Source organism: Oncorhynchus masou, chromosome 32, assembly GCF_036934945.1.
Source record: "Oncorhynchus masou masou isolate Uvic2021 chromosome 32, UVic_Omas_1.1, whole genome shotgun sequence".
NCBI classification, from domain to species: domain Eukaryota; kingdom Metazoa; phylum Chordata; class Actinopteri; order Salmoniformes; family Salmonidae; genus Oncorhynchus; species Oncorhynchus masou.
In genome coordinates, this window is record NC_088243.1 from 86,475,895 (window position 1) to 86,502,995 (window position 27,101).

At 42.1% G+C, this 27,101-nt stretch overlaps 1 protein-coding gene across 1 annotated transcript; it reads right to left on the bottom strand.

Annotated features, from left to right (window-relative positions):
• Positions 1 to 283: 283 nt before the first annotated feature.
• LOC135527142 (START domain-containing protein 10-like) lies at positions 284 to 24,344 on the bottom strand. Its single transcript, XM_064955788.1, has 6 exons — positions 23,884 to 24,344; positions 13,057 to 13,204; positions 6,284 to 6,387; positions 5,637 to 5,754; positions 2,920 to 2,972; positions 284 to 1,933 (listed from the first exon to the last, which is right to left on the bottom strand). The coding sequence occupies exons 1-6, from the start codon at positions 24,061 to 24,063 to the stop codon at positions 1,712 to 1,714; spliced, it is 825 nt and encodes a 274-aa protein (XP_064811860.1). The 5' UTR covers positions 24,064 to 24,344; the 3' UTR covers positions 284 to 1,711.
• Between the last annotated feature and the right edge of the window lie 2,757 nt (positions 24,345 to 27,101).

Below are 27,101 nucleotides of genomic sequence, written 5' to 3' on the forward strand. Positions count from 1 at the left end.
TTTTGTGCCGTGTGAGAAATCTAGACACTAGTGGCGTTTCCTTTCCCTCAAAAAAAAAAAAACCTGACTGATGCGGACAGGAAGTGTGACAGGAAGTAGCCTTGGGGAAACAGGAAGTGCCTGAGACAATGCAGATTCTGAGGATTGGCCCCCAGCTACATTTTTAAGTCTGAAAAAGGATGCAGTCACACATCAACATTCCTTATCGACGGAGAAAAACAAACATTGTGGTCAAAATGGGAACTTGTACTTAGAATTTAAGAATCAAGAACATCAGCCGCGAAGGTGTTAAAATCAGGAGACAACTTCTCTTTATTTAACATCAGTCAGTATGGACATGATGCCGCTCCTTTCTGGAAACATGTCAGAAAATCCTACAAAAAGACCGTTTGAATTAAATGAAAACACATGCCTAATGATAACTGTATTCATTCATAAAGACACCATCTTTGATATTCAGTCAGAACAGGCAACACCAAAGTATAAGTGATGTAATGACCTTTTAACAGCTAAACATGCTTCATGACCCCTAAGGTTATAAAAAACTATTAACAGATTATGACCGACTATAATGATTCCGAACAGGTTATGCTGCCATCTGTCCTCCCCTGTGACTGTCATTAGGAGCCTCAGTGGGCCATTCACTGTACAAAAGAACACATGTCTTGGTGCATTATGCTAATTCACTTCCTAACAAACTTGACATTCCATTGTTCTAACAGCTCATGGCTTCCGGAACACTGGGGGATGAGGAAATGTCATGACATATTGCTGCCACTGGGAGGCACTAGAGAACTGGAAATATACTTTAGTAGACTGCCTGTATTGGTAAAGTCCAATGTGTTTTTTGTTTTGTTTTTATTTAACCAGGCAAGTCAGTTAAAAACAAATAATTATTTACAATGGCAACCTACCCCGGGCGATGTTGGGCGCCGCCCTATGGGACTCCCAATCACAGCTGAATGTGATGAAGCCTGGATTTGTGCAGTGAAGACTCTGGCACTGAGATGCAGTGCCTTGGACCGCTGCACCGCCCCAAGAGCCAAATGAAAGCTTAGTCAAATCAAATGTGAATAGGGCCTTGAAATATTGTCTTCAAATTTGTTTTGTTTTTGTGAAAGAGACACAAAGTTTTACTCAAAGGTTTAGTCTATTATTAATGTCAATTAGATATTATTATACTATTTAATTGAGCGATAGCACCGTAAATACGTCGTCCATTTTTTGAGGAATATATATTCCCTAATTTGTCATGCTATCTGAAAATACCCTGTTAAACCCCTCGGATTGAATAAGTTATTGATCAATTACCAGCTAAACGCAACGAGACAAATTTGCAGATCAAAATCATAGTCAATCATACATGTACATTATAAGTACTGTACACACTCTCTCTCTCACACACACACACACCAAACTCAAAAGTGTGTGTCCCAAATGGCACCCTATTTCCTATATAGTGCACTACTTTTGACCAGAGCCCAATAGGTAGTAGTGCACTACTTTTGACCAGAGCCTAATAGGTAGTAGTGCACTACTTTTGACCAGAGCCCAATAGGTAGTAGTGCACTACTTTTGACCAGAGCCTAATAGGTAGTAGTGCACTACTTTTGACCAGGGCCTAATGGGCCCATGCACAAAAGTAATACACTATATAGGGAATAGGGTGCCATTTTTTAAACACAGCCACACAATTACATACAAACTCAGACTAGGTCTCTTCGTCATCGCTGTGACGTTGTGCTTGTTTCTCCTCCGTCAGGCGGCTCTCATCAATGTTCTCCAGTGAGTCGGCTCTCTGTAGTACAAGGTCAGCCACGTTAATGCACGGTAAGGTGTTCTGCTCGGGGTAAATCCAGGGCTTCAGGTTAGGGTTGTGCTTCCTCTTCCACTCTGGATACTTCTGACAGGCCTTGTAGATCTTCTTCATGGCCTCGGGGGAAGGAGCACAAATATTCAGATTCTAAATGAATGGGTTAATTAAGAGCCTCTTAGATAAGTCATGTAGACATGTTTTGAAGGGTTTTTATAAGTAAGCAATAAACTGTAAATGATGTGTTTATAAATAAGTTGTTAAATGTGTAATAATGAGAGTTATAACACCACGGTAGTACTTTTAATGGTGTCCATGATTAGTGATTTTGGCATCAAAACATCTTTGGGAAATGCATGTACTTCCTGAAACCAATAGATGGAGGAAGAGGTATACAGTAATTTCTTACCCTAACCAGAGAAGAGACAATATAACATATAACACCACTAATAAAACAAAGACAATATAACTGTCACGCCCTGGTCGAAATATATTATGTTTATCTTCATTTATTTGGTCAGGCCAGGGTGTGACATGGGTTATTGTGGTGTGTTTTTGTCCTGGGGTTTTGTGGGGTGTCTAGCGTTAGTCTATGGCTGCCTGAGGCGGTTCTCAATCAGAGTCAGGTGATTATCGCTGTCTCTGATTGGGAACCATATTTAGGCAGCGATAGACTAACGCTAGACATCCCACAAAACCCCAAGACAAAAACACACCACAATAACCCATGTCACACACTGGCCAGACCGAATAAATGAAGAATAAACATAATATATTTCGACCAGGGCGTGACAGTACTTCCTGAAACCAATAGATGGAGTAAGAGGTATACAGTCATTTCTTTCCCTAACCAGAGATGGATAATATAGGCTACCCCTGTGATTTGTTAGGAACAGTCTCTCTAGTTCTCGCTTTCAAGATACTACATTTATAAGACAGATTTTATTTTATTTTATTAGGATCTTTTCTCGTCCTCATTTGAACTCATTTTCCTTAAACATTTAAATAATACGATCACATTTTCACATATAACACACTGTTACAAACAGCCATAATACACTGACAGATGGACCAGATTGATTATCATATTCATATGACAATATTACCTTTGGTGCTACGAACTGGGAAGCTCTATTCACCACCCACTTGGGAAGGGAACCTGCAGTCCAAACCAAAAACATGAAGGTACAACACAAATACAATACGCCTCAAGTATTTCTAGTAGGCAGGCCTACGATAGCAAATACAGTAAGGACAGTAGATATAGTTCATATAGGACCCCTGGCTTACAGTAAGGACAGTAGACAGTAGATATAGTTCCTATAGGACCCCTGGTTTACAGTAAGGACAGTAGATATACAGTTCATATAGGACCCCTGGCTTACAGTAAGGACAGTAGACAGTAGATATAGTTCCTACAGGACCCATGGTTTACAGTAAGGACAGTAGACAGTAGATATAGTTCCTACAGGACCCATGGTTTACAGTAAGGACAGTAGACAGTAGATATAACTCCTATAGGGACCCTGGTTTACAGTAAGGACAGTAGACAGTAGATATAGTTCCTATAGGACCCATGGTTTACAGTAAGGACAGTAGACAGTAGATATAGCTCCTATAGGGACCCTGGTTTACATTAAGGACAGTAGACAGTAGATATAGTTCCTATAGGACCCCTGGTTTACAGTAAGGACAGTAGACAGTAAATATAGTTCCTATAGGACCCCTGGTTTACAGTAAGGACAGTAGACAGTAGATATAGTTCCTACAGGACCCCTGGTTTACAGTAAGGACAGTAGACAGTAAATATAGTTCCTATAGGACCCATGGTTTACAGTAAGGACATTAGACAGTAGATATAGTTCCTACAGGACCCCTGGTTTACAGTAAGGACAGTAGACAGTACAGAAGTGTGACGATACTGTTCCAGCTGTTCATAGCTTCTGGGGATTCCATGCCGTGAATATGAGCTTTAACAGCAACGCACACAGACACACAGACACACACAGACACACACACACACACATCAACGGAATAGAAGGCAGTTATTATCAACGGGGTAGCTTGGAGCAGCACAGAAAACAGATGAAATCAGCAGATTCAGAAAACATGTCTTCAGTAGCAGTGGTGTTACACTGGTGCAGGGGGGCATCAAAGGCTTCCTGATGCTTCACACTCAAGGACACACACACACACACCGAGTCTCTTCACACTCAAGGACACACACACACACACACACCAAGTCTCTTCACACTCAAGGACACACACACACACACACACCAAGTCTCTTCACACTCAAGGACACACACACACACACCAAGTCTCTTCACACTTAAGAACAGACACACACACACACACACACACACACACACTGAGTCTCTTCACACTCAAGGACACACACACACACCAAGTCTCTTCTCCCTCAAGAACAGACACACACACACACACACACACACACACACACACACACACACACACCGAGTCTCTTCACACTCAAGGAAACACACACACACACACGTCTCTTCTCCCTCAAGGACAGACATTAGGCTGGAGTTAAGCTGTAATGTAAACTCGGTCCGATGATGAAAGCTGTTGTTAAATTACAATGGAGCACACAGAGTCCTTTCAGACCACGCAGCGATCTGCTGCACCCTGACATCGGGTTTACAAAAGGTGCAAGAGAAGACATTGTAAGGATGTTCCCTCACGACGCCAGGACAGCGGAGTCAATCACCACCTTCCGGAGACACCTGAAACCCCACCTCTTCAAGGAATACCTAGGATAGGATAAGTTATCCTTCTCACCCCCCCCCCTTAATGATTTAGATGCACTATTGTAAAGTGGCTGTTCCACTGGATGTCAGAAGGTGAATTCACCAATTTGTAAGTCGCTCTGGATAAGAGCGTCTGCTAAATGACTTAAATGTAAAATGTAAAATGATGTTGGTCTGAGGAAGAGAGAGTAGACCAAAGTGCAGCGTGGTACGTGTTCATGATGTTTATTGTAACCAGAACACTGAAACAAAAGTGGAACAAAACGCAACAGTTCTGTCAGGAAAACAACTACCCACAAAACCCACGTGGGCAAGAGCTACCTAAGTATGGTTCTCAATCAGAGACAACGAATGGCAACTGCCTCTGATTGGGAACCATACCAGGCCAAAAACAAAGAAATACAAAAACATAGAAAAAAGAACATAGAACGCCCACCCTAGTCACACCGTGGCCTAACCAAAATCGAGAATAAAAAGCCTCTCTATGGCCAGGGCGTGACAGTCATACTGTATACTATAGTGAAACGGTCTCTCCACACTTTAATCAGATGCAATGTCAGCATTTAATGGTTAAGCTATCTGTCAGTAATGGCCTTCTTTAAAACACGGCCGTTAAAAGCACCTTAAATATCTTGGATAGGAAGGATACGCCACAGGTCGTATCATCCACCTAATAGCTTTCAAAAAGTTACTGATGAAACATAATCTTGCTGCGTTTGATCTTTGCCTGATTCCTCCCTAAGAGCTGTGTCTGTGTACACAGAGGTGTTTCAACAGGACTCTCTCAGTGTGGAAGTGAAGCTAGGGGACTCTCTCAGTGTGGAAGTGAAGCTAGGGGACTCTCTCAGTGTGGAGTGAAGCTAGGGGTCTTTCAGCTAACTGGTGTTGCGTACACAAACAGACGGAGCAGTCTTCTCATAGCACCCTATGACAGTGATGCACTGTATCCAGAACTGGTGTGGACCAGCATAGAGCTGTACTGTCAACACCAAAAACATGTTATGTAAATCATTTAGATGTACAGTCCTGTATATAACCAGAGGGTTTACCTTTGGGATCGACCTGCGTCAGGTAATAGAGAGCGGAGGAGTTGTCTCCGTTGGACTGAATCAGGTATCCTGTCTGCAGAGACACTGCTCTCACGCAGTCCTTTCTGGGTGGATATTGCTGGAATAAGACCAATCAAATGACCAATCAAATGAAAGTGTCATTCATACATGGATTACCATAACAAATGAAACCAGTCAGCTGTTCACATTATGTTTAGACTTCTTCTGTTTAACAAACCGAGACATGTGGAGATGTTGACCAGACTTCTGCAGTAGACTGGGCCTCTGGCAGAGCTTTCTTACCGAGTCTGCCAAACAGCACTAATGGAATCTATTTATTGTACAAAATTCACTAGACGACATGTACAACTTTAGATAAATCACATTATCTTTGTAATCCTACTCGTATGAAAAAGAGATCCAGCCACTCATCCATTGTGACGTTTTTGTTTATTTAACTAGGCAAGTCAGTTAAGAACACATTCTTATTGACGGTGATGACCTACCCCTGTTGGACTCCCAATCACGGCTGGATGTGATGCAGCCTGGATTCGAACCAGGGTCTTTAGACCACTGCGCCGCTCGGGAGCCCTACGGTTGATAATATTCAGAGCAAACCAACACTGTGTGTAGATAACGGTACATACCGGGTGTTTGACAGAGTAGTTGATGATCAGGTAGTCGTTGCCCAGAGGAAGCCATGATCTCATAGTGATAAAGTCCCTGTTCTTCAGGGGGCTCGGGCACTTCCCTACAAAACACAATGACAACATGACCTTCGTGGAAGATGTTCCATTGAGTCCAAATGTCCACGTACTGCGGTATTCTATCGTCTAATTATCTAAAGTTCTCAATGATTCTCAGTGACAAACTGCCTCACAACCCAGTCTATTCAGTCTATTTCTATGCCTGATTAGATCGCTGTACGTTTCATCTGCAACATGTGATTACAGTAGGCCTAGTCATAAAAACACCCTTTACTTGGAGAAACATGGTTTAGTCTACTACATCTGTTGCATATTGACTCATACTGACTGGTGTTCACGTACCGCAGTTTAGAATCCTCTTCCACCTCCTTCTCCCCCTCATTCTCTTTCTCCTCCTCCCACTCCCCCCTCCTCTTCTTTCCTCTCTTCCCCCTCCTCCTCTTCCCCTGCTCCTCCTACTCCCTCTTCCTCCTCCTTCCCCTCTTCCCCCTCCTCTTCCCCTGCTCCTCCTACTCCCTCTTCCTCCTCCTCCCCCTCTTCCTCCTCCTATTCCCCCTCCTCATCTTCATCCTTCTCCTCTTCCTCCTCCCCCTCTTCTTCCTCTTCCTCCTCCTAAAATCCTATTTCTGACACTAACTCTTAGAAGTACTATCCTACATCTGACACTAACTCACAGGTGTAATATCCTACATCTGACACTAACTCACAGCAGTAATATCCTACATCTGACACTAATTCACAGGAGTAATATCCTACATCTGACACTAACTCACAGGACTAATATCCTACATCTGACACTAACTCACAGGACTAATATCCTACATCTGACACTAACTCACAGGACTAATATCCTACATCTGACACTAACTCACAGGTGTAATATCCTACATCTGACACTAACTCACAGGACTAATATCCTACATCTGACACTAACTCACAGGTGTAATATCCTACGTCTGACACTAACTCACAGGTGTAATATCCTACATCTGACACTAACTCACAGGACTAATATCCTACATCTGACACTAACTCACAGGAGTAATATCCTACATCTGACACTAACTCACAGGACTAATATCCTACATCTGACACTAACTCACAGGACTAATATCCTACATCTGACACTAACTCACAGGACTAATATCCTACATCTGACACTAACTCACAGGTGTAATATCCTACATCTGACACTAACTCACAGGAGTAATATCCTACATCTGACACTAACTCACAGGACTAATATCCTACATCTGAAACTAACTCACAGGACTAATATCCTACATCTGACACTAACTCACAGGACTAATATCCTACATCTGACACTAACTCACAGGACTAATATCCTACATCTGACACTAACTCACAGGACTAATATCCTACATCTGACACTAACTCACAGGACTAATATCCTACATCTGACACTAACTCACAGGACTAATATCCTACATCTGACACTAACTCACAGGAGTAATATCCTACATCTGACACTAACTCACAGGACTAATATCCTACATCTGACACTAACTCACAGGAGTAATATCCTACATCTGACACTAACTCACAGGAGTAATATCCTACATCTGACACTAACTCACAGGACTAATATCCTACATCTGACACTAACTCACAGGAGTAATATCCTACATCTGACACTAACTCACAGGAGTAATATCCCATTTCTGACACTAACTCACAAGACTAATATCCTACATCTGACACTAACTCACAGGACTAATATCCTACATCTGACACTAACTCACAGGAGTAATATCCTACATCTGACACTAACTCACAGGACTAATATCCTACATCTGACACTAACTCACAGGTGTAATATCCTACATCTGACACTAACTCACAGGAGTAATATCCTACATCTGACACTAACTCACAGGACTAATATCCTACAACTGACACTAACTCACAGGACTAATATCCTACATCTGACACTAACTCACAGGACTAATATCCTACATCTGACACTAACTCACAGGTGTAATATCCTACATCTGACACTAACTCACAGGACTAATATCCTACATCTGACACTAACTCACAGGACTAATATCCTACATCTGACACTAACTCACAGGAGTAATATCCTACATCTGACACTAACTCACAGGACTAATATCCTACATCTGACACTAACTCACAGGAGTAATATCCTACATCTGACACTAACTCACAGGTGTAATATCCTACATCTGACACTAACTCACAGGAGTAATATCCTACATCTGACACTAACTCACAGGACTAATATCCTACAACTGACACTAACTCACAGGACTAATATCCTACATCTGACACTAACTCACAGGACTAATATCCTACATCTGACACTAACTCACAGGTGTAATATCCTACATCTGACACTAACTCACAGGACTAATATCCTACATCTGACACTAACTCACAGGACTAATATCCTACATCTGACACTAACTCACAGGAGTAATATCCTACATCTGACACTAACTCACAGGACTAATATCCTACATCTGACACTAACTCACAGGAGTAATATCCTACATCTGACACTAACTCACAGGAGTAATATCCTACATCTGACACTAACTCACAGGACTAATATCCTACATCTGACACTAACTCACAGGAGTAATATCCTACATCTGACACTAACTCACAGGACTAATATCCTACATCTGACACTAACTCACAGGAGTAATATCCTACATCTGACACTAACTCACAGGTGTAATATCCTAAATCTGACACTAACTCACAGGACTAATAACCTACATCTGACACTAACTCACAGGTGTAATATCCTACATCTGACACTAACTCACAGGACTAATATCCTACCTCTGACACTAACTCACAGGAGTAATATCCTACATCTGACACTAACTCACAGGACTAATATCCTACATCTGACACTAACTCACAGGAGTAATATCCTACATCTGACACTAACTCACAGGACTAATATCCTACATCTGACACTAACTCACAGGTGTAATATCCTACATCTGACACTAACTCACAGGTGTAATATCCTACGTCTGACACTAACACACAGGACTAATATCCTACATCTGACACTAACTCACAGGACTAATATCCTACATCTGACACTAACTCACAGGACTAATATCCTACATCTGACACTAACTCACAGGAGTAATATCCTACATCTGACACTAACTCACAGGAGTAATATCCTACATCTGACACTAACTCACAGGACTAATATCCTACATCTGACACTAACTCACAGGACTAATATCCTACATCTGACACTAACTCACAGGAGTAATATCCTACATCTGACACTAACTCACAGGACTAATATCCTACATCTGACACTAACTCACAGGTGTAATATCCTACATCTGACACTAACTCACAGGTGTAATATCCTAAATCTGACACTAACTCACAGGACTAATAACCTACATCTGACACTAACTCACAGGTGTAATATCCTACATCTGACACTAACTCACAGGACTAATATCCTACCTCTGACACTAACTCACAGGAGTAATATCCTACATCTGACACTAACTCACAGGACTAATATCCTACATCTGACACTAACTCACAGGAGTAATATCCTACATCTGACACTAACTCACAGGACTAATATCCTACATCTGACACTAACTCACAGGTGTAATATCCTACATCTGACACTAACTCACAGGTGTAATATCCTACGTCTGACACTAACACACAGGACTAATATCCTACATCTGACACTAACTCACAGGACTAATATCCTACATCTGACACTAACTCACAGGACTAATATCCTACATCTGACACTAACTCACAGGAGTAATATCCTACATCTGACACTAACTCACAGGAGTAATATCCTACATCTGACACTAACTCACAGGACTAATATCCTACATCTGACACTAACTCACAGGACTAATATCCTACATCTGACACTAACTCACAGGAGTAATATCCTACATCTGACACTAACTCACAGGACTAATATCCTACATCTGACACTAACTCACAGGTGTAATATCCTACACCTGACACTAACTCACAGGACTAATATCCTACATCTGACACTAACTCACAGGTGTAATATCCTACATCTGACACTAACTCACAGGACTAATATCCTACATCTGACACTAACTCACAGGACTAATATCCTACATCTGACACTAACTCACAGGAGTACTATCCTACATCTGACACTAACTCACAGGACTAATATCCTACATCTGACACTAACTCACAGGAGTAATATCCTACGTCTGACACTAACTCACAGGACTAATATCCTACATCTGACACTAACTCACAGGTGTAATATCCTACATCTGACACTAACTCACAGGACTAATATCCTACATCTGACACTAACTCACAGGAGTAATATCCTACGTCTGACACTAACTCACAGGTGTAATATCCTACATCTGACACTAACTCACAGGACTAATATCCTACATCTGACACTAACTCACAGGAGTAATATCCTACATCTGACACTAACTCACAGGACTAATATCCTACATCTGACACTAACTCACAGGTGTAATATCCTACATCTGACACTAACTCACAGGACTAATATCCTACATCTGACACTAACTCACAGGACTAATATCCTACATCTGACACTAACTCACAGGTGTACTATCCTACATCTGACACTAACTCACAGGAGTAATATCCTACATCTGACACTAACTCACAGGACTAATATCCTACATCTGACACTAACTCACAGGTTCAATATCCTACATCTGACACTAACTCACAGGTGTAATATCCTATATCTGACACTAACTCACAGGACTAATATCCTACATCTGACACTAACTCACAGGTGTAATATCCTACATCTGACACTAACTCACAGGTGTAATATCCTAAATCTGACACTAACTCACAGGACTAATAACCTACATCTGACACTAACTCACAGGTGTAATATCCTACATCTGACACTAACTCACAGGACTAATATCCTACCTCTGACACTAACTCACAGGAGTAATATCCTACATCTGACACTAACTCACAGGACTAATATCCTACATCTGACACTAACTCACAGGTGTAATATCCTACATCTGACACTAACTCACAGGTGTAATATCCTACGTCTGACACTAACTCACAGGACTAATATCCTACATCTGACACTAACTCACAGGACTAATATCCTACATCTGACACTAACTCACAGGACTAATATCCTACATCTGACACTAACTCACAGGAGTAATATCCTACATCTGACACTAACTCACAGGAGTAATATCCTACATCTGACACTAACTCACAGGACTAATATCCTACATCTGACACTAACTCACAGGACTAATATCCTACATCTGACACTAACTCACAGGAGTAATATCCTACATCTGACACTAACTCACAGGACTAATATCCTACATCTGACACTAACTCACAGGTGTAATATCCTACATCTGACACTAACTCACAGGACTAATATCCTACATCTGACACTAACTCACAGGTGTAATATCCTACATCTGACACTAACTCACAGGACTAATATCCTACATCTGACACTAACTCACAGGACTAATATCCTACATCTGACACTAACTCACAGGAGTACTATCCTACATCTGACACTAACTCACAGGACTAATATCCTACATCTGACACTAACTCACAGGACTAATATCCTACATCTGACACTAACTCACAGGACTAATATCCTACATCTGACACTAACTCACAGGTGTAATATCCTACATCTGACACTAACTCACAGGACTAATATCCTACATCTGACACTAACTCACAGGTGTAATATCCTACATCTGACACTAACTCACAGGTGTAATATCCTACATCTGACACTAACTCACAGGACTAATATCCTACATCTGACACTAACTCACAGGAGTAATATCCTACATCTGACACTAACTCACAGGACTAATATCCTACATCTGACACTAACTCACAGGACTAATATCCTACATCTGACACTAACTCACAGGTGTAATATCCTACATCTGACACTAACTCACAGGAGTAATATCCTACATCTGACACTAACTCACAGGACTAATATCCTACATCTGACACTAACTCACAGGACTAATATCCTACATCTGACACTAACTCACAGGAGTAATATCCTACATCTGACACTAACTCACAGGAGTAATATCCTACATCTGACACTAACTCACAGGAGTAATATCCTACATCTGACACTAACTCACAGGACTAATATCCTACATCTGACACTAACTCACAGGAGTAATATCCTACATCTGACACTAACTCACAGGTGTAATATCCTACATCTGACACTAACTCACAGGACTAATATCCTACATCTGACACTAACTCACAGGAGTAATATCCTACATCTGACACTAACTCACAGGACTAATATCCTACATCTGACACTAACCCACAGGACTAATATCCTACATCTGACACTAACTCACAGGTGTAATATCCTACATCTGACACTAACTCACAGGAGTAATATCCTACATCTGACACTAACTCACAGGACTAATATCCTACATCTGACACTAACTCACAGGACTAATATCCTACATCTGACACTAACCCACAGGACTAATATCCTACATCTGACACTAACTCACAGGACTAATATCCTACATCTGACACTAACTCACAGGACTAATATCCTACATCTGACACTAACTCACAGGAGTAATATCCTACATCTGACACTAACTCACAGGAGTAATATCCTACGTCTGCGTTGACAGTGAGCCTGCCGATATCGTGGGTGTCGATCATGTTGCTGTCCCAGTTCTTCCGGTAGCTGGTGTCATGAAGGACGTCGTAAAGGGTCTCGGCAGTCACGTCCTTACACACGATCCTCATCTGAAACAACAAGTAAAACAACACATTATATATATTTTTTAAAACCTATTGAGAAATATATCTGTGTAATAACCTTAAACCCTGTCACTGTGTTATTACCTAGAAATGACGATGTCACTACTTATCTGCTACTGCTATTTACTGTGTAATTACATAGGACTAGGTTAGCTAGGAATTGATTTATTTTTACCTTTATTTTACTAGGCAAGTCAGTTAAGAATAAATTCTTATTTTCAATGACAGCCTAGGAACAGTGGGCAGAACGACAGATTTGCACCTTGTCAGCTCGGGGATTTGAACTTGCACCCTTCCGGTTACTAGTCCAACGCTCTAACCACTAGGCTACCCTGCCGCCTCTATAATAACAAGGTAGAACAGTGACTGAGTCAACGTCTCTGAACTGGGGCCCCTAAAACTAGAACTGTCTTCAGTATCAATGAAGTTTAGAACGATGCAGTGAACGATGCAGTGAACGATGCAGTGGTAGTGCGAACCATAAAAATAGATCCCACACGGAAAAATCTGCTACAGACTCTCTTCCAGAAGGATTTATGTTACAGTTATTAACACATTGTTATTTGGAGTGTTTGTAAGGGATTTCCTCTCCTTCCGAAGAGGAGAGGCGAGAAGGATCAGAGGACCAATATGCAGCGTGGTCAGTGTCCATGGTTCTTTTTAATACGTAAATGTACACATGAACAACTGACTACAAAAAAAAACAAGAAATGTGAAAACCCTAAACAGTCCTATCTGGTGCAAACACAGAGACAGGAACAATCACCCACAAACACACAGTGAAACCCAGGCTACCTAAGTATGATTCTCAATCAGAGACAACTAATGACACCTGCCTCTGATTGAGAACCATACTAGGCTGAAACATAGAAATACCCAAAATATAGAACAAACAAACATAGACTGCCCACCCCAACTCACGCCCTGATACCATACTAAATAAAGACAAAACAAAGGAAATAAAGGTCAGAACGTGACAGTGTTCCCAATAGATCAGCCTGTGTTTTATAGTAAAGATTACACTGTGCAGAAAACCTTCACCAAATGCATTTCAAAAGATCTCCCGATGGGAACACAGAACAGTACACCACCATAACAGCAACATTTGAAGTTGAGGAAGTTGAATATATTATATTACTGTTATTGTTGTAGTCTTATATTATACACCTGTGGGACCACATGGAACGGAATATACCAGGATCTAACTACATTAATTTACCATAGGATATATATATATATATATATATATATATATTAGTTGAATTAATAATACACTATAGGAAGTGTTGCCTTTGAGATATTACATAAGATTACATCCATCTTAATGCTCTCTGTTTACATTACCTCCACCTTAATGCTCTCTGTTTATATTACATCCATCTTAATGCTCTCTGTTTACATTACCCCCATCTTAATGCTCTCTGTTTACATTACCTCCATCTTAATGCTCTCTGTTTACATTACCTCCATCTTAATGCTCTCTGTTTACATTACATCCATCTTAATGCTCTCTGTTTACATTACCTCCATCTTAATGCTCTCTGTTTACATTACCTCCATCTTAATGCTCTCTGTTTACATTACCTCCAACTTAATGATCTCTGTTTACATTACCTCCATCTTAATGCTCTCTGTTTACATTACCTCCATCTTAATGCTCTCTGTTTACATTACCTCCATCTTAATGCTCTCTGTTTACATTACCTCCATCTTAATGCTCTCTGTTTATATTACATCCATCCTAATGCTCTCTGTTTACATTACCTCCATCTTAATGCTCTCTGTTTACATTACCTCCATCTTAATGCTCTCTGTTTACATTACCCCCATCTTAATGCTCTCTGTTTACATTACCTCCATCTTAATGCTCTCTGTTTATATTACATCCATCTTAATGCTCTCTGTTTACATTACCTCCATCTTAATGCTCTCTGTTTACATTACCTCCATTTTTATGCTCTCTGTTTATATTACATCCATCTTGATGCTCTCTGTTTATCTTACATCCATCTTGATGCTCTCTGTTTATATTACATCCATCTTGATGCTCGTTATACAGTACAGTGTACATCATATTAAACCCTATACAGTATAGTGTACATCATATTAAACCCTATACAGTATAGTGTACATCATATTAAACCCTATACAGTATAGTGTACATCATATTAAACCCTATACAGTATAGTGTACATCATATTAAACCCTATACAGTATAGTGTACATCATATTAAACCCTATACAGTATAGTGTACATCATATTAAACCCTATACAGTATAGTGTACATCATATTAAACCCTATACAGTATAGTGTACATCATATTAAACTGGATACCTTGGCCATGTTCTGTTATAATCTCCACCCGGCACAGCCAGAAGAGGACTGGCCACCCCTCATAGCCTGGTTCCTCTCTAAGTTTCTTCCTAGGTTTTGTCCTTTCTAGGGAGCTTTTCCTAGCCCCCGTGCTTCTACACCTGCATTGCTTGCTGTTTGGGGTTTTAGGCTGGGTTTCTGTACAGCACTTTGAGATACCAGCTGATGTAAGAAGGGCTTTATAAATACATTTGATTTGATACAGTAGACCTAGCTAAAAGCCAAGCACAGTGTATCATATTACAACATAAATAAGTGGATTTCCCCCATATCTCTGACGCATCAGCGAGTGACTGATAAATATACAGTTCTGCCTGCGCCACAGCAGTAGAGTGGGATGGGGGTGTGGGATAGCTGGGGGCCACAGCAGTAGAGTGGGATGGGGATGTGGGATAGCTGGGGGTCACAGCAGTAGAGTGGGATGGGGGTGTGGGATAGCTGGGGGTCACAGCAGTAGAGTGGGATGGGGGTGTGGGATAGCTGGGGGTCACAGCAGTAGAGTGGGATGGGGATGTGGGATAGCTGGGGGCCACAGCAGTAGGGTGGGATGGGGGTGTGGGATAGCTGGGGGTCACAGCAGTAGAGTGGGATGGGGATGTGGGATAGCTGGGGGCCACAGCAGTAGGGTGGGATGGGGGTGTGGGATAGCTGGGGGCCACAGCAGTAGAGTGGGATGGGGATGTGGGATAGCTGGGGGCCACAGCAGTAGAGTGGGATGGGGATGTGGGATAGCTGGGGGCCACAGCAGTAGAGTGGGATGGGGATGTGGGATAGCTGGGGGCCACAGCAGTAGAGTGGGATGGGGATGTGGGATAGCTGGGGGCCACAGCAGTAGAGTGGGATGGGGATGTGGGATAGCTGGGGGCCACAGCAGTAGAGTGGGATGGGGATGTGGGATAGCTGGGGGCCACAGCAGTAGAGTGGGATGGGGATGTGGGATAGCTGGGGGCCACAGCAGTAGAGTGGGATGGGGATGTGGGATAGCTGGGGCCACAGCAGTAGAGTGGGATGGGGATGTGGGATAGCTGGGGGCCACAGCAGTAGAGTGGGATGGGGGTGTGGGATAGCTGGGGGTCTTCAAGCCTTTCCTTATGTTTGAGTTTGAGTGTTTTATGTCCAAGAGAAATGTATATACAGTATATAGTGTAACGAGAGAGGAGCCAGTGATGGTGGCCCCAGGCCTTTCCTCGTGTTGGGGAGAGGAAGGAAGGACAGAGAGAGGAGCCAGTGATGGTGGCCCCAGGCCTTTCCTCGTGTTGGGGAGAGGAAGGAAGGACAGAGAGAGGAGCCAGTGATGGTGGCCCCAGGCCTTTCCTCGTGTTGGGGAGAGGAAGGAAGGACAGAGAGAGGAGCCAGTGGTCAGAAGTTTAGTGTTTGTATTTAACCATGAGGCTGCAACAGGAGTTTCCCATAACACTTTGTATGGATACCCTCTTCATTAAGCATTATAAGCGCATTTCTAACACACAACATGCATTATAATGCAGAACTTAGTTTATTGTCCTGGTGCTCTTCATAGCTGAAGTAAATATGTTTATTTTGTCTCTTCTGTGATCAATCAGCTTAATTCTATGAAAGTCATCTTCAGTGGTTATTTGGCTGATCAAACGGCTCATCAAATGTTGAACTCTTTGTGAGTAAAGAATTAAGAAGAGACAGGATTCAAGATTCAAGGGGAAACTACAGGACAAAGAGTTGATTCATTCAATTCAATTTGACCCATTGTCATAGAGGTGTAAAGTACAGGATAGGAATATTATAAACATGGGTTAGGTAGGTCTAGCCCAGAATAAGCATTCCACTTCCTTCCATTAGGTCTAGCCTGGAATAAGCATTCCACTTCCTCCCATTAGGCCTAGCCCAGAATAAGCATTCCACTTCCTTCCATTAGGCCTAGCCCGGAATAAGCATTCCACTTCCTTCCATTAGGCCTAGCCCAGAATAAGCATTCCACTTCCTTCCATTAGGCCTAGCCCAGAATAAGCATTCCACTTCCTTCCATTAGGCCTAGCCCAGAATAAGCATTCCACTTCCTTCCATTAGGCCTAGCCCAGAATAAGCATTCCACTTCCTTCCATTAGGCCTAGCCCAGAATAAGCATTCCACTTCCTTCCATTAGGCCTAGCCCAGAATAAGCATTCCACTTCCTTCCATTAGGCCTAGCCCAGAATAAGCATTCCACTTCCTTCCATTAGGCCTAGCCCAGAATAAGCATTCCACTTCCTTCCATTAGGCCTAGCCCAGAATAAGCATTCCACTTCCTTCCATTAGGCCTAGCCCAGAATAAGCATTCCACTTCCTTCCATTAGGCCTAGCCCAGAATAAGCATTCCACTTCCTTCCATTAGGCCTAGCCCAGAATAAGCATTCCACTTCCTTCCATTAGGCCTAGCCCAGAATAAGCATTCCACTTCCTTCCATTAGGTCTAGCCCAGAATAAGCATTCCACTTCCTTCCATTAGGTCTAGCCCAGAATAATCATTCCACTTCCTTCCATTCTAAATGTTACAGGATAACGTTAGTTAATCAGTGGGCAGGGACGACAGTGCTGTTTATCATGCCTGGTGTGACACAATCACATATTGTGTGTCGGATCAACGTAGCAAACGGTTCCATGTAACTCAATCAGTTGATTCGCTCAGGTTGAGTTAATAATTCACCATCACATCCCCCTCCTGTCCAACCCCCGTCCAGGCCTGGCTTCTAACAGAAGGCTTCGTCGCTCCTCTGACTGGGTTTCCTCCTTAGGTTTATTTTGTATTTTTTTTCATCTTTATTTAACCAGGTAGGCTAGTTGTATATGTAGCGAGGGCCAGCCGACTAGAGCATACAAGTCGCAGTGGTGGGTGGTATAAGGTGCTTTAGTGACAAAACGGATGGCACTGTGATAAACTGCATCCAGTTTGCTGAGTAGAGTGTTGGAAGCAATTTTAGGTCCCTCTGAATGGAATTTCTTCAATACCTACCTTTACGTTCTGTTATTCATGAGCGAAGAATTGCATCGCTTATCTAGCCATCGTCTCCTGTTTTGTTGACGTTTGTTCCGGGTGTCAACATTTGTTTTCTCATTCATCCGTAAACAATCCATCATTCATACCCTGTTTCCTGTGTTCCCTCTTTATTTACCCCATCTGGGTTCCCGACGGGGTCAGCTGCAGTTCCTTCGGTAAGGGCCGTTACCCTCTTGGCCTGGCAGCAGGGGGAATCAGGTTTCCTCGTTACTAGCTGCTCGCCATTACCACAGTTTTCCACTCTTCATTTTTCAGGACCTCTCCTGGGTGGACGTCATATCAGAGACCCAGCCTGCCTTTCCTTTCTGACAGGCAGAAACGGTCTGATGACCTAGTCTTACCTAGGACTACAGTATAGCTGGCTGCTACAGACGTATGGTCGGATGATCCAGTCTTACCTACTGTAGGACTTCTATATAATGTAGAAGTATAGAATACATATTGCGTAATGTCGTCTAGTGAGGGTGCTGTTTCTGAATGAATTGTTTGGACTCTACTATGTTACAGTACGCATCTACATTAGGTCTACATAGGCTATACTACTATACCAATATACTAATTCGCTACTATGCTACTAGACTACTATACTTCTGTGCTACTATACTTATATACCGATATACTGCTATACTACCATACTACTATACTAATATTCTACCATGATACTATACTCCCATGCTACTATGTTACTATGCTTCTATACCGATATACTACTATACTGCTATACTACTACACTACTATACCGCTATACTAATATACTACTACACTACTATACCCCTATACTAATATACTACTACACTACTATAACGCTATACTAATATACTACTACACCACTATACTAATATACCACTACACTACTATACCGCTATACTAATATACTCCATTGCTGCTATACAACGATACTACTATACTAATATACTGCTATATTAATACACTGCTAAATTAATATACTGCTATACGACTATACTAATATACTACTACACTACTATACCGCTATACTAATATACTACCACACTACTATACCACTATACTAATATACTACGACACTACTATACCACTATACTAATATACTACTACACCACTATACTACTACACTACTATACCGCTATACTAATATACTACTACACTACTATACCACTATACTAATATACTACTACACTACTATACCGCTATACTAATATACTACTACACTACTATACCACTATACTAATATACTACTACACTACTATACCGCTATACTAATATACTACTACACTACTATACCGCTATACTAATATACCACTACACTACTATACCGCTATACTAATATACTACTACACTACTATACCGCTATACTAATATACTACTACACTACTATACTTATATACTACTACACTACTATACCGCTATACTAATATACTACTACACTACTATACCGCTATACTAATATACTACTACACTACTATACTTATATACTACTACACTACTATACCGCTAAACTAATATACTACTACACTACAATAATACTATAATAATATACTACTATGCTGCTATACAACTATCCTACTATGCTACTATACTACCATGCCAATATACTTCTATAGTCCTGTACTGCTATACTGCTATACCACAATGTTAATGTACTGCCATACTAATATACTGTTATTCTAGTATACTTCTATGCTGGTATACTGCTATATTACTATACTGCTATACCACTATACTACTATATTTCTATATTAGTATAGCGCTATACTACTGCACTGTTATACTACTATACTACAGTAATACGATACCAGTATACTACTATACCGCTATGCTACGATGCTACTATTCTGCTATATTAATATATTGCTATACTACAATAATACTACACCGGTATACTACTATACTGCTATACTATTATCCTGCTATACTACTATACAACTATACCGCTATGCTACTATACTAATATACAACTATACTGTTATACTACGGTCCTGCTATACTACTATAATGATATACTATACTGCTATGCTGCTATACTGCTATTCTACTTTACTGCTATACTGATATACTATACTGATATACTATACTGCTATACTATACTGATATACTATGCTGCTATTCTACTTTACTGCTATACTGCTATACTGATATACTATACTGCTATACTATACTGCTATCCTGCTATTCTACTTTACTGCTATACTGCTATACTGATATACTATACTGCTATACTATACTGCTATACTATACTGCTATACTATACTGCTATACTGCTATACTGATATACTATACTACTATACTATACTGCTATACTATACTGCTATACTGCTATACTGATATACTATACTGATATACTATACTGCTATACTATGCTGCTATTCTACTTTACTGCTATACTGCTATACTGATATACTATACTGCTATACTATACTGCTATCCTGCTATTCTACTTTACTGCTATACTGCTATACTGTAGTGCAGAATTGGGATCCACCTGAATTCCTATCCAATGGTGCAATAACAAACCTTCCATGAAATATGAATGAATCCTCTGGAACTGATGAGTATTTTAGGACATGAGTACAGAATTAGACAAAAAGGAGCTATCTAGAACCTACAAGGGTTATTTGGCTGTCCACATAGAGAACCCTTTTAAAATCCCAGTTTGGTTCCAAGTAGAACCCTTCTGGGTTCCATGTAAGGCCCTTTCCACAGAGGGTTCTATATGGAACCCAATAGGGTTCTACCTGGAACTGAAAAAGGATTCTACAAGGAACCAAAAAGGGTTCTCATTTGGGGACAACCGAAGAACCATTTTGGAACCATTTTGTAGGCAATGTTTTTGGTACATTCTTGGTACATTGTACTGCATAATGTTGCTGTCCTAAATTATCATAAATGAGAGGAAGCTCTCCTTTTAATCATTTAGGACTTTCATCATTCTTCTTCATCCTTGATAAGCCCCTTCTCCTCTCTCTATCTCTTTCTCTCCTCCTCCTCCATAGCTTATCATTATGTCAGTCCTATTCACAAGACCTGATGCTCTGAGACTGAATAAACTACTGTTGTATCAACAAGCATTTGCTGCAAGATGAGAAGATGAGAAACCTCAGCAGTTATTTATCTAGTGAGTGTTACAGTATAGGAGAGAGTGTATTAGAGCAGACACAGCAGTATGGGTAATGTAATGCTCCAGGGGTCTCTAAGGAGGGGGGGGGGGGGCAGAAGAGAAACACAGCAGTATGGGTAATAGGATGCTCCAGGGGTCTCTAAGGAGGGGGGGGGGTGGGGGCAGGAGAGAAACACAGCAGTATGGGTAATAGAATGCTCCAGGGGTCCCTAAGGGGGGGGCAGTAGAGAAACACAGCAGTATGGGTAATAGAATGCTCCAGGGGTCTCTAAGGGGGGGTCAGAAGAGAAACACAGCAGTATGGGTAATAGAATGCTCCAGGGGTCTCTAAGGGGGAGGGGGCAGTAGAGAAACACAGCAGTATGGGTAATAGAATGCTCCAGGGGTCTCTAAGGAGGGGGGGGCAGAAGAGAAACACAGCAGTATGGGTAATAGAATGCTCCAGGGGTCTCTAAGGAGGGGGGGGGGCAGAAGAGAAACACAGCAGTATGGGTAATAGAATGCTCCAGGGGTCTCTAAGGAGGGGGGGGGCAGAAGAGAAACACAGCAGTATGGGTAATGTAATGCTCCAGGGGTCTCTAAGGGGGAGGGGCGCAGTAGAGAAACACAGCAGTATGGGTAATAGAATGCTCCAGGGGTCTCTAAGGGGGGGGGGCAGTAGAGAAACACAGCAGTATGGGTAATAGGATGCTCCAGGGGTCTCTAAGGAGGGGGGGCAGAAGAGAAACACAGCAGTATGGGTAATGTAATGCTCCAGGGGTCTCTAAGGGGGAGGGGGGGCAGAAGAGAAACACAGCAGTATGGGTAATAGGATGCTCCAGGGTCTCTAAGGGGGGGGGGGGCAGAAGAGAAACACAGCAGTATGGGTAATAGAATGCTCCAGGGGTCTCTAAGGAGGGGGGGCAGAAGAGAAACGCAGCAGTATTGGTAATAGGATGCTCCAGGGGTCTCTAAGGAGGGGGGGCAGAAGAGAAACACAGCAGTATGGGTAATAGAATGCTCCAGGGGTCTCTAAGGAGGGGGGGGCAGAAGAGAAACACAGCCATATGGGTAATAGGATGCTCCAGGGGTCTCTAAGGGGGGGACAGTAGAGAAACACAGCAGTATGGGTAATAGGATGCTCCAGGGGTCTCTAAGGAGGGGGGGCAGAAGAGAAAGACAGCAGTATGGGTAATAGGATGCTCCAGGGGTCTCTAAGGGGGGGGGCAGAAGAGAAACACAGCAGTATGGGTAATAGGATGCTCCAGGGGTCTCTAAGGAGGAGGGGGGGCAGAAGAGAAACACAGCAGTATGGGTAATAGGATGCTCCAGGGGTCTCTAAGGAGGAGGGGGGCAGAAGAGAAAGACAGCAGTATGGGTAATAGGATGCTCCAGGGGTCTCTAAGGAGGGGGGGCAGAAGAGAAACACAGCAGTATGGGTAATAGGCTGCTCCAGGGGTCTCTAAGGAGGGGGGGGGCAGAAGAGAAACACAGCAGTATGGGTAATAGGATGCTCCAGAGGTCTCTAAGGGGGGGCAGAAGAGAAACACAGCAGTATGGGTAATAGGATGCTCCAGGGGTCTCTAAGGGGGGGCAGAAGAGAAACACAGCAGTATGGGTAATAGGCTGCTCCAGGGGTCTCTAAGGGGGGGGACAGTAGAGAAACACAGTAGTATGGGTAATAGGCTGCTCCAGGGGTCTCTAAGGGGGGGGGACAGTAGAGAAACACAGCTGTATGGGTAATAGGCTGCTCCAGGGGTCTCTAAGGGGGGGGGACAGTAGAGAAACACAGTAGTATGGGTAATAGGCTGCTCCAGGGGTCTCTAAGGGGGGGGGGACAGTAGAGAAACACAGCTGTATGGGTAATAGGATGCTCCAGGGGTCTCTAAGGGGGAGGACAGTAGAGAAACTAAGTCTAACTACTCAAGTCTACTCCAGACACAATATCATGAACACGGCTTTATACAGGATGTATTGATGATCGTATTCATTTTAACATTAGGAAAAGAATCATTATGATTCCACACGTTAGATCCAAACCTGTTCAGTGGAAGAAAAAAAATATACTAATCTTGAGAAGCGCTACAGTAGTTCGGTTTCTCTTGGAAACCTCAAGTTCTACACGTCCAGTCTTCTCTCCTCTCCGCGGTGCTTAAAGCACCGCACCAGACGTACCGGAATGAATCTGTCGTAGCGACACACTTGCCTTTAGTTTCTGGATCGTTTTACACTCTTCATCCCTGCACCACACCGTCACGTTTCCCTTGTTGTAGCGCGCTGTCCATCCTTCCTGGTTTTCACATTGTTCCTTGAAAGAGGTAAAGTCTGTATCGTCTGGTATCTGAACGGGCATCTTCTTGTTCCCTCCTTGTGATGTGGTACACATGTATCAGTTGGAGACTAACGACAGACAGAAAGTGCTTATCCTTTTGCATTAGATCTTCATTTGGCTTTGTTAGCTCCCACTGCAATGCTGAGTTCGATGGTTGTTATAGATGTCAGCACAAAGTGCTTTCCAGGCGAAATTCTGTAACAATTAAAGTCCCAATAACAAGTAGAAAATAATTTGAAGGTAGAGGTAAGACTAATTTACGTGGACTTTTGTCCGAAGTCCTGCTGATACTGCCACCTACGTCGTACTAATGTCCCCTGCCTCTGAAGCTCTCACAGTCCATCACTAGTCACTGTGGTGGAGCGCGGTAAACAGGTAGAGGCGTCAGGTTACCAATATCCGGCTTTCAGGTGCGGTGCGGCAGTCCTAGACAACATGGCCGCGGGGTTAGTCAGACTGACAGATGAACAACATGATCAGGTGTCATGTTTATGAAGTGTTTGTTTTGTCTAATTGTCTGCTGGTGAGGGTAGGTGAAAAAGCGTAGCCTTTTATCCAGCAACATGTAATAACGTTTATAATCAAAAAAATGTATTATTAATTTCTGCATATTTAAAAACGTCACTCTGTCCACTAATGAGTCACTATATATAAGGACAACGATGTGGGCTCCTATAGATTAGGCATATTATTTTAGATGTGTTGTAAGGTTTTTTTCAGTTTCGCATTGCCACAACCACTCTAGTTGCCACCTGAAATAAATGTTAAAAAATATGAACAGTGGTTTTGAGAATACATTCTACCACTCATCCACCTGAAAAGCAGTCATGATGATGATGATGATGATGTGTGACATTTGTCTTAGCTTGCTATTCATCCATGATAATAGGACCCGATTCATTGCCTTTCTAACGATGAAACCTGACCTCAATTGACTACCTCAATGGTTGATGATATTGGATCCAGGGGACAGACGTTATCAATGAAACTATACAGATGGGTTTCCCTTTCAAGGGAAGGCTGTTCAACTTTAACACAGTTACGTGAGGCCACAGGCTTTGTGAGTCTACAGGTAGGCAGGGAGTTGATCCCACCAACACAATTCATTGGAGTTCAGTGGGAGCTTGCAGTAAACATAGCGCAGAGCACTTTTGTGAGCCACTGACCCTTGTCACTTCAATACATCTGCCCTGGTAACCTGACCCAACTACAAGCACAAAGCTACACCAGTATGATAGCCGATTCATCTAAATGACCATATGCTACTTCAAATGGACAGATTAAACAACCTGTTCTTCTTAACGATGAGTACCCTACAAACTCATCATTAAGCTCAGGGCCCTGGGTCTGAACCCCGCCCTGTGCAACTTGGTCCTGGACTTCGTGATGGGCCGCCCCAAAGGGGTGAAGGTAGGAAACAACACCTCCACTTCGCTGATCCTGAACACAGGGGCCCCACAAGGGTGCGTGCTCAGCCCCCTTCTGTACTCCCTGTTCACCCATGACTGCGTGGCCAAGCATGCCTCCAACTCAATCTTCAAGTTTGCAGACCACACAACAGTAGTAGGCCTGATAACCAACAACGACGAGACAGCCTACAGGGAGGAGGTGAGGGCCCTGGGAGAGTGGTGCCAGGAAAATAACCTCTCCTTCAACGTCAACAAGGGAGCTGATCGTGGACTTCAGGAAACAGCAGAGGGAGCACGCCCCTATCCACATCGACGGGACCGCAGTGGAGAAGGTAGGAAGCTTCAAGTTCCTCAGCATACACATCACTGATGATCTGAAATGGTCCACCCAGACAGACAATGTGGTGAAGAAAGCGCCTCTCCAACCTCAGGAGGCTGAAGAAATTTAGCTTGAGACCTAAAACCATCACAAACTTTAACAACCTCCAGAGGGTAGTGAGGTCTGACCAACGTATCACCGGGGACAAACGACCTGCCCTCCAGGACACCTACATCACCCGATGTTATAGGATGGCCAAAAAGATCATCAAGGACATCAACCACCCAAGCCACGGCCTGATCACCCCGCTATCATCCAGAAGGTGAGGTCAGTACAAGTGCAACAAAGCTGGGACAGAGAGACTGAAAAACAGCTTCTATCTCAAGGCCATCAGACTGTTAAAAAGCCATCGCTAGCTGGTTACGCAACCCTGCACCTGAGAGGCTGCTGCCCTATATACATAGACATGGAATCACTGGTTACTTTAATAATGAAACACTAGTCACTTTAATGTTCTTTACATACTGCTTTACTCATCTCATATGTAAATACTGTGTTCTATTCTACTGTAGTTTAGTCAATGCCACTCCGACATTGCTCGTCCTAATATTTATATATTTCTTAATTCCATTCTTTTACTTTTAGATTTGTGTGTATTGTTGTGAATTGTTTGATACTTCTGCACTGTTGGAGCTAGGAACACAAGAATTTTGCTACATCCACAATAACATCTGCTAAGTATGTATAACTGACCAATAAGATGTACTAAGTATGTATAACTGACCAATAACATGTGCTAAGTATGTATAACTGACCAATAACATGTATTAAGTATGTATAACTGACCAATAACATCTGCTAAGTATGTATAACTGACCAATAAGATGTACTAAGTATGTATAACTGACCAATAACATGTATTAAGTATGTATAACTGACCAATAACATGTATTAAGTATGTATAACTGACCAATAACATGTACTAAGTATGTATAACTGACCAATAACATGTACTAAGTATGTATAACTGAGCAATAACATGTACTAAGTATGTATAACTGCGCAATAACATGTACTAAGTATGTATAACTGAGCAATAACATGTACTAAGTATGTATAACTGCGCAATAACATGTACTAAGTATGTATAACTGACCAATAAGATGTGCTAAGTATGTATAACTGACCAATAACATGTATTAAGTATGTATAACTGACCAATAAGATGTACTAAGTATGTATAACTGACCAATAAGATGTACTAAGTATGTATAACTGACCAATAAGATGTACTAAGTATGTATAACTGACCAATAAGATGTACTAAGAATGTATAACTGACCAATAAGATGTACTAAGTATGT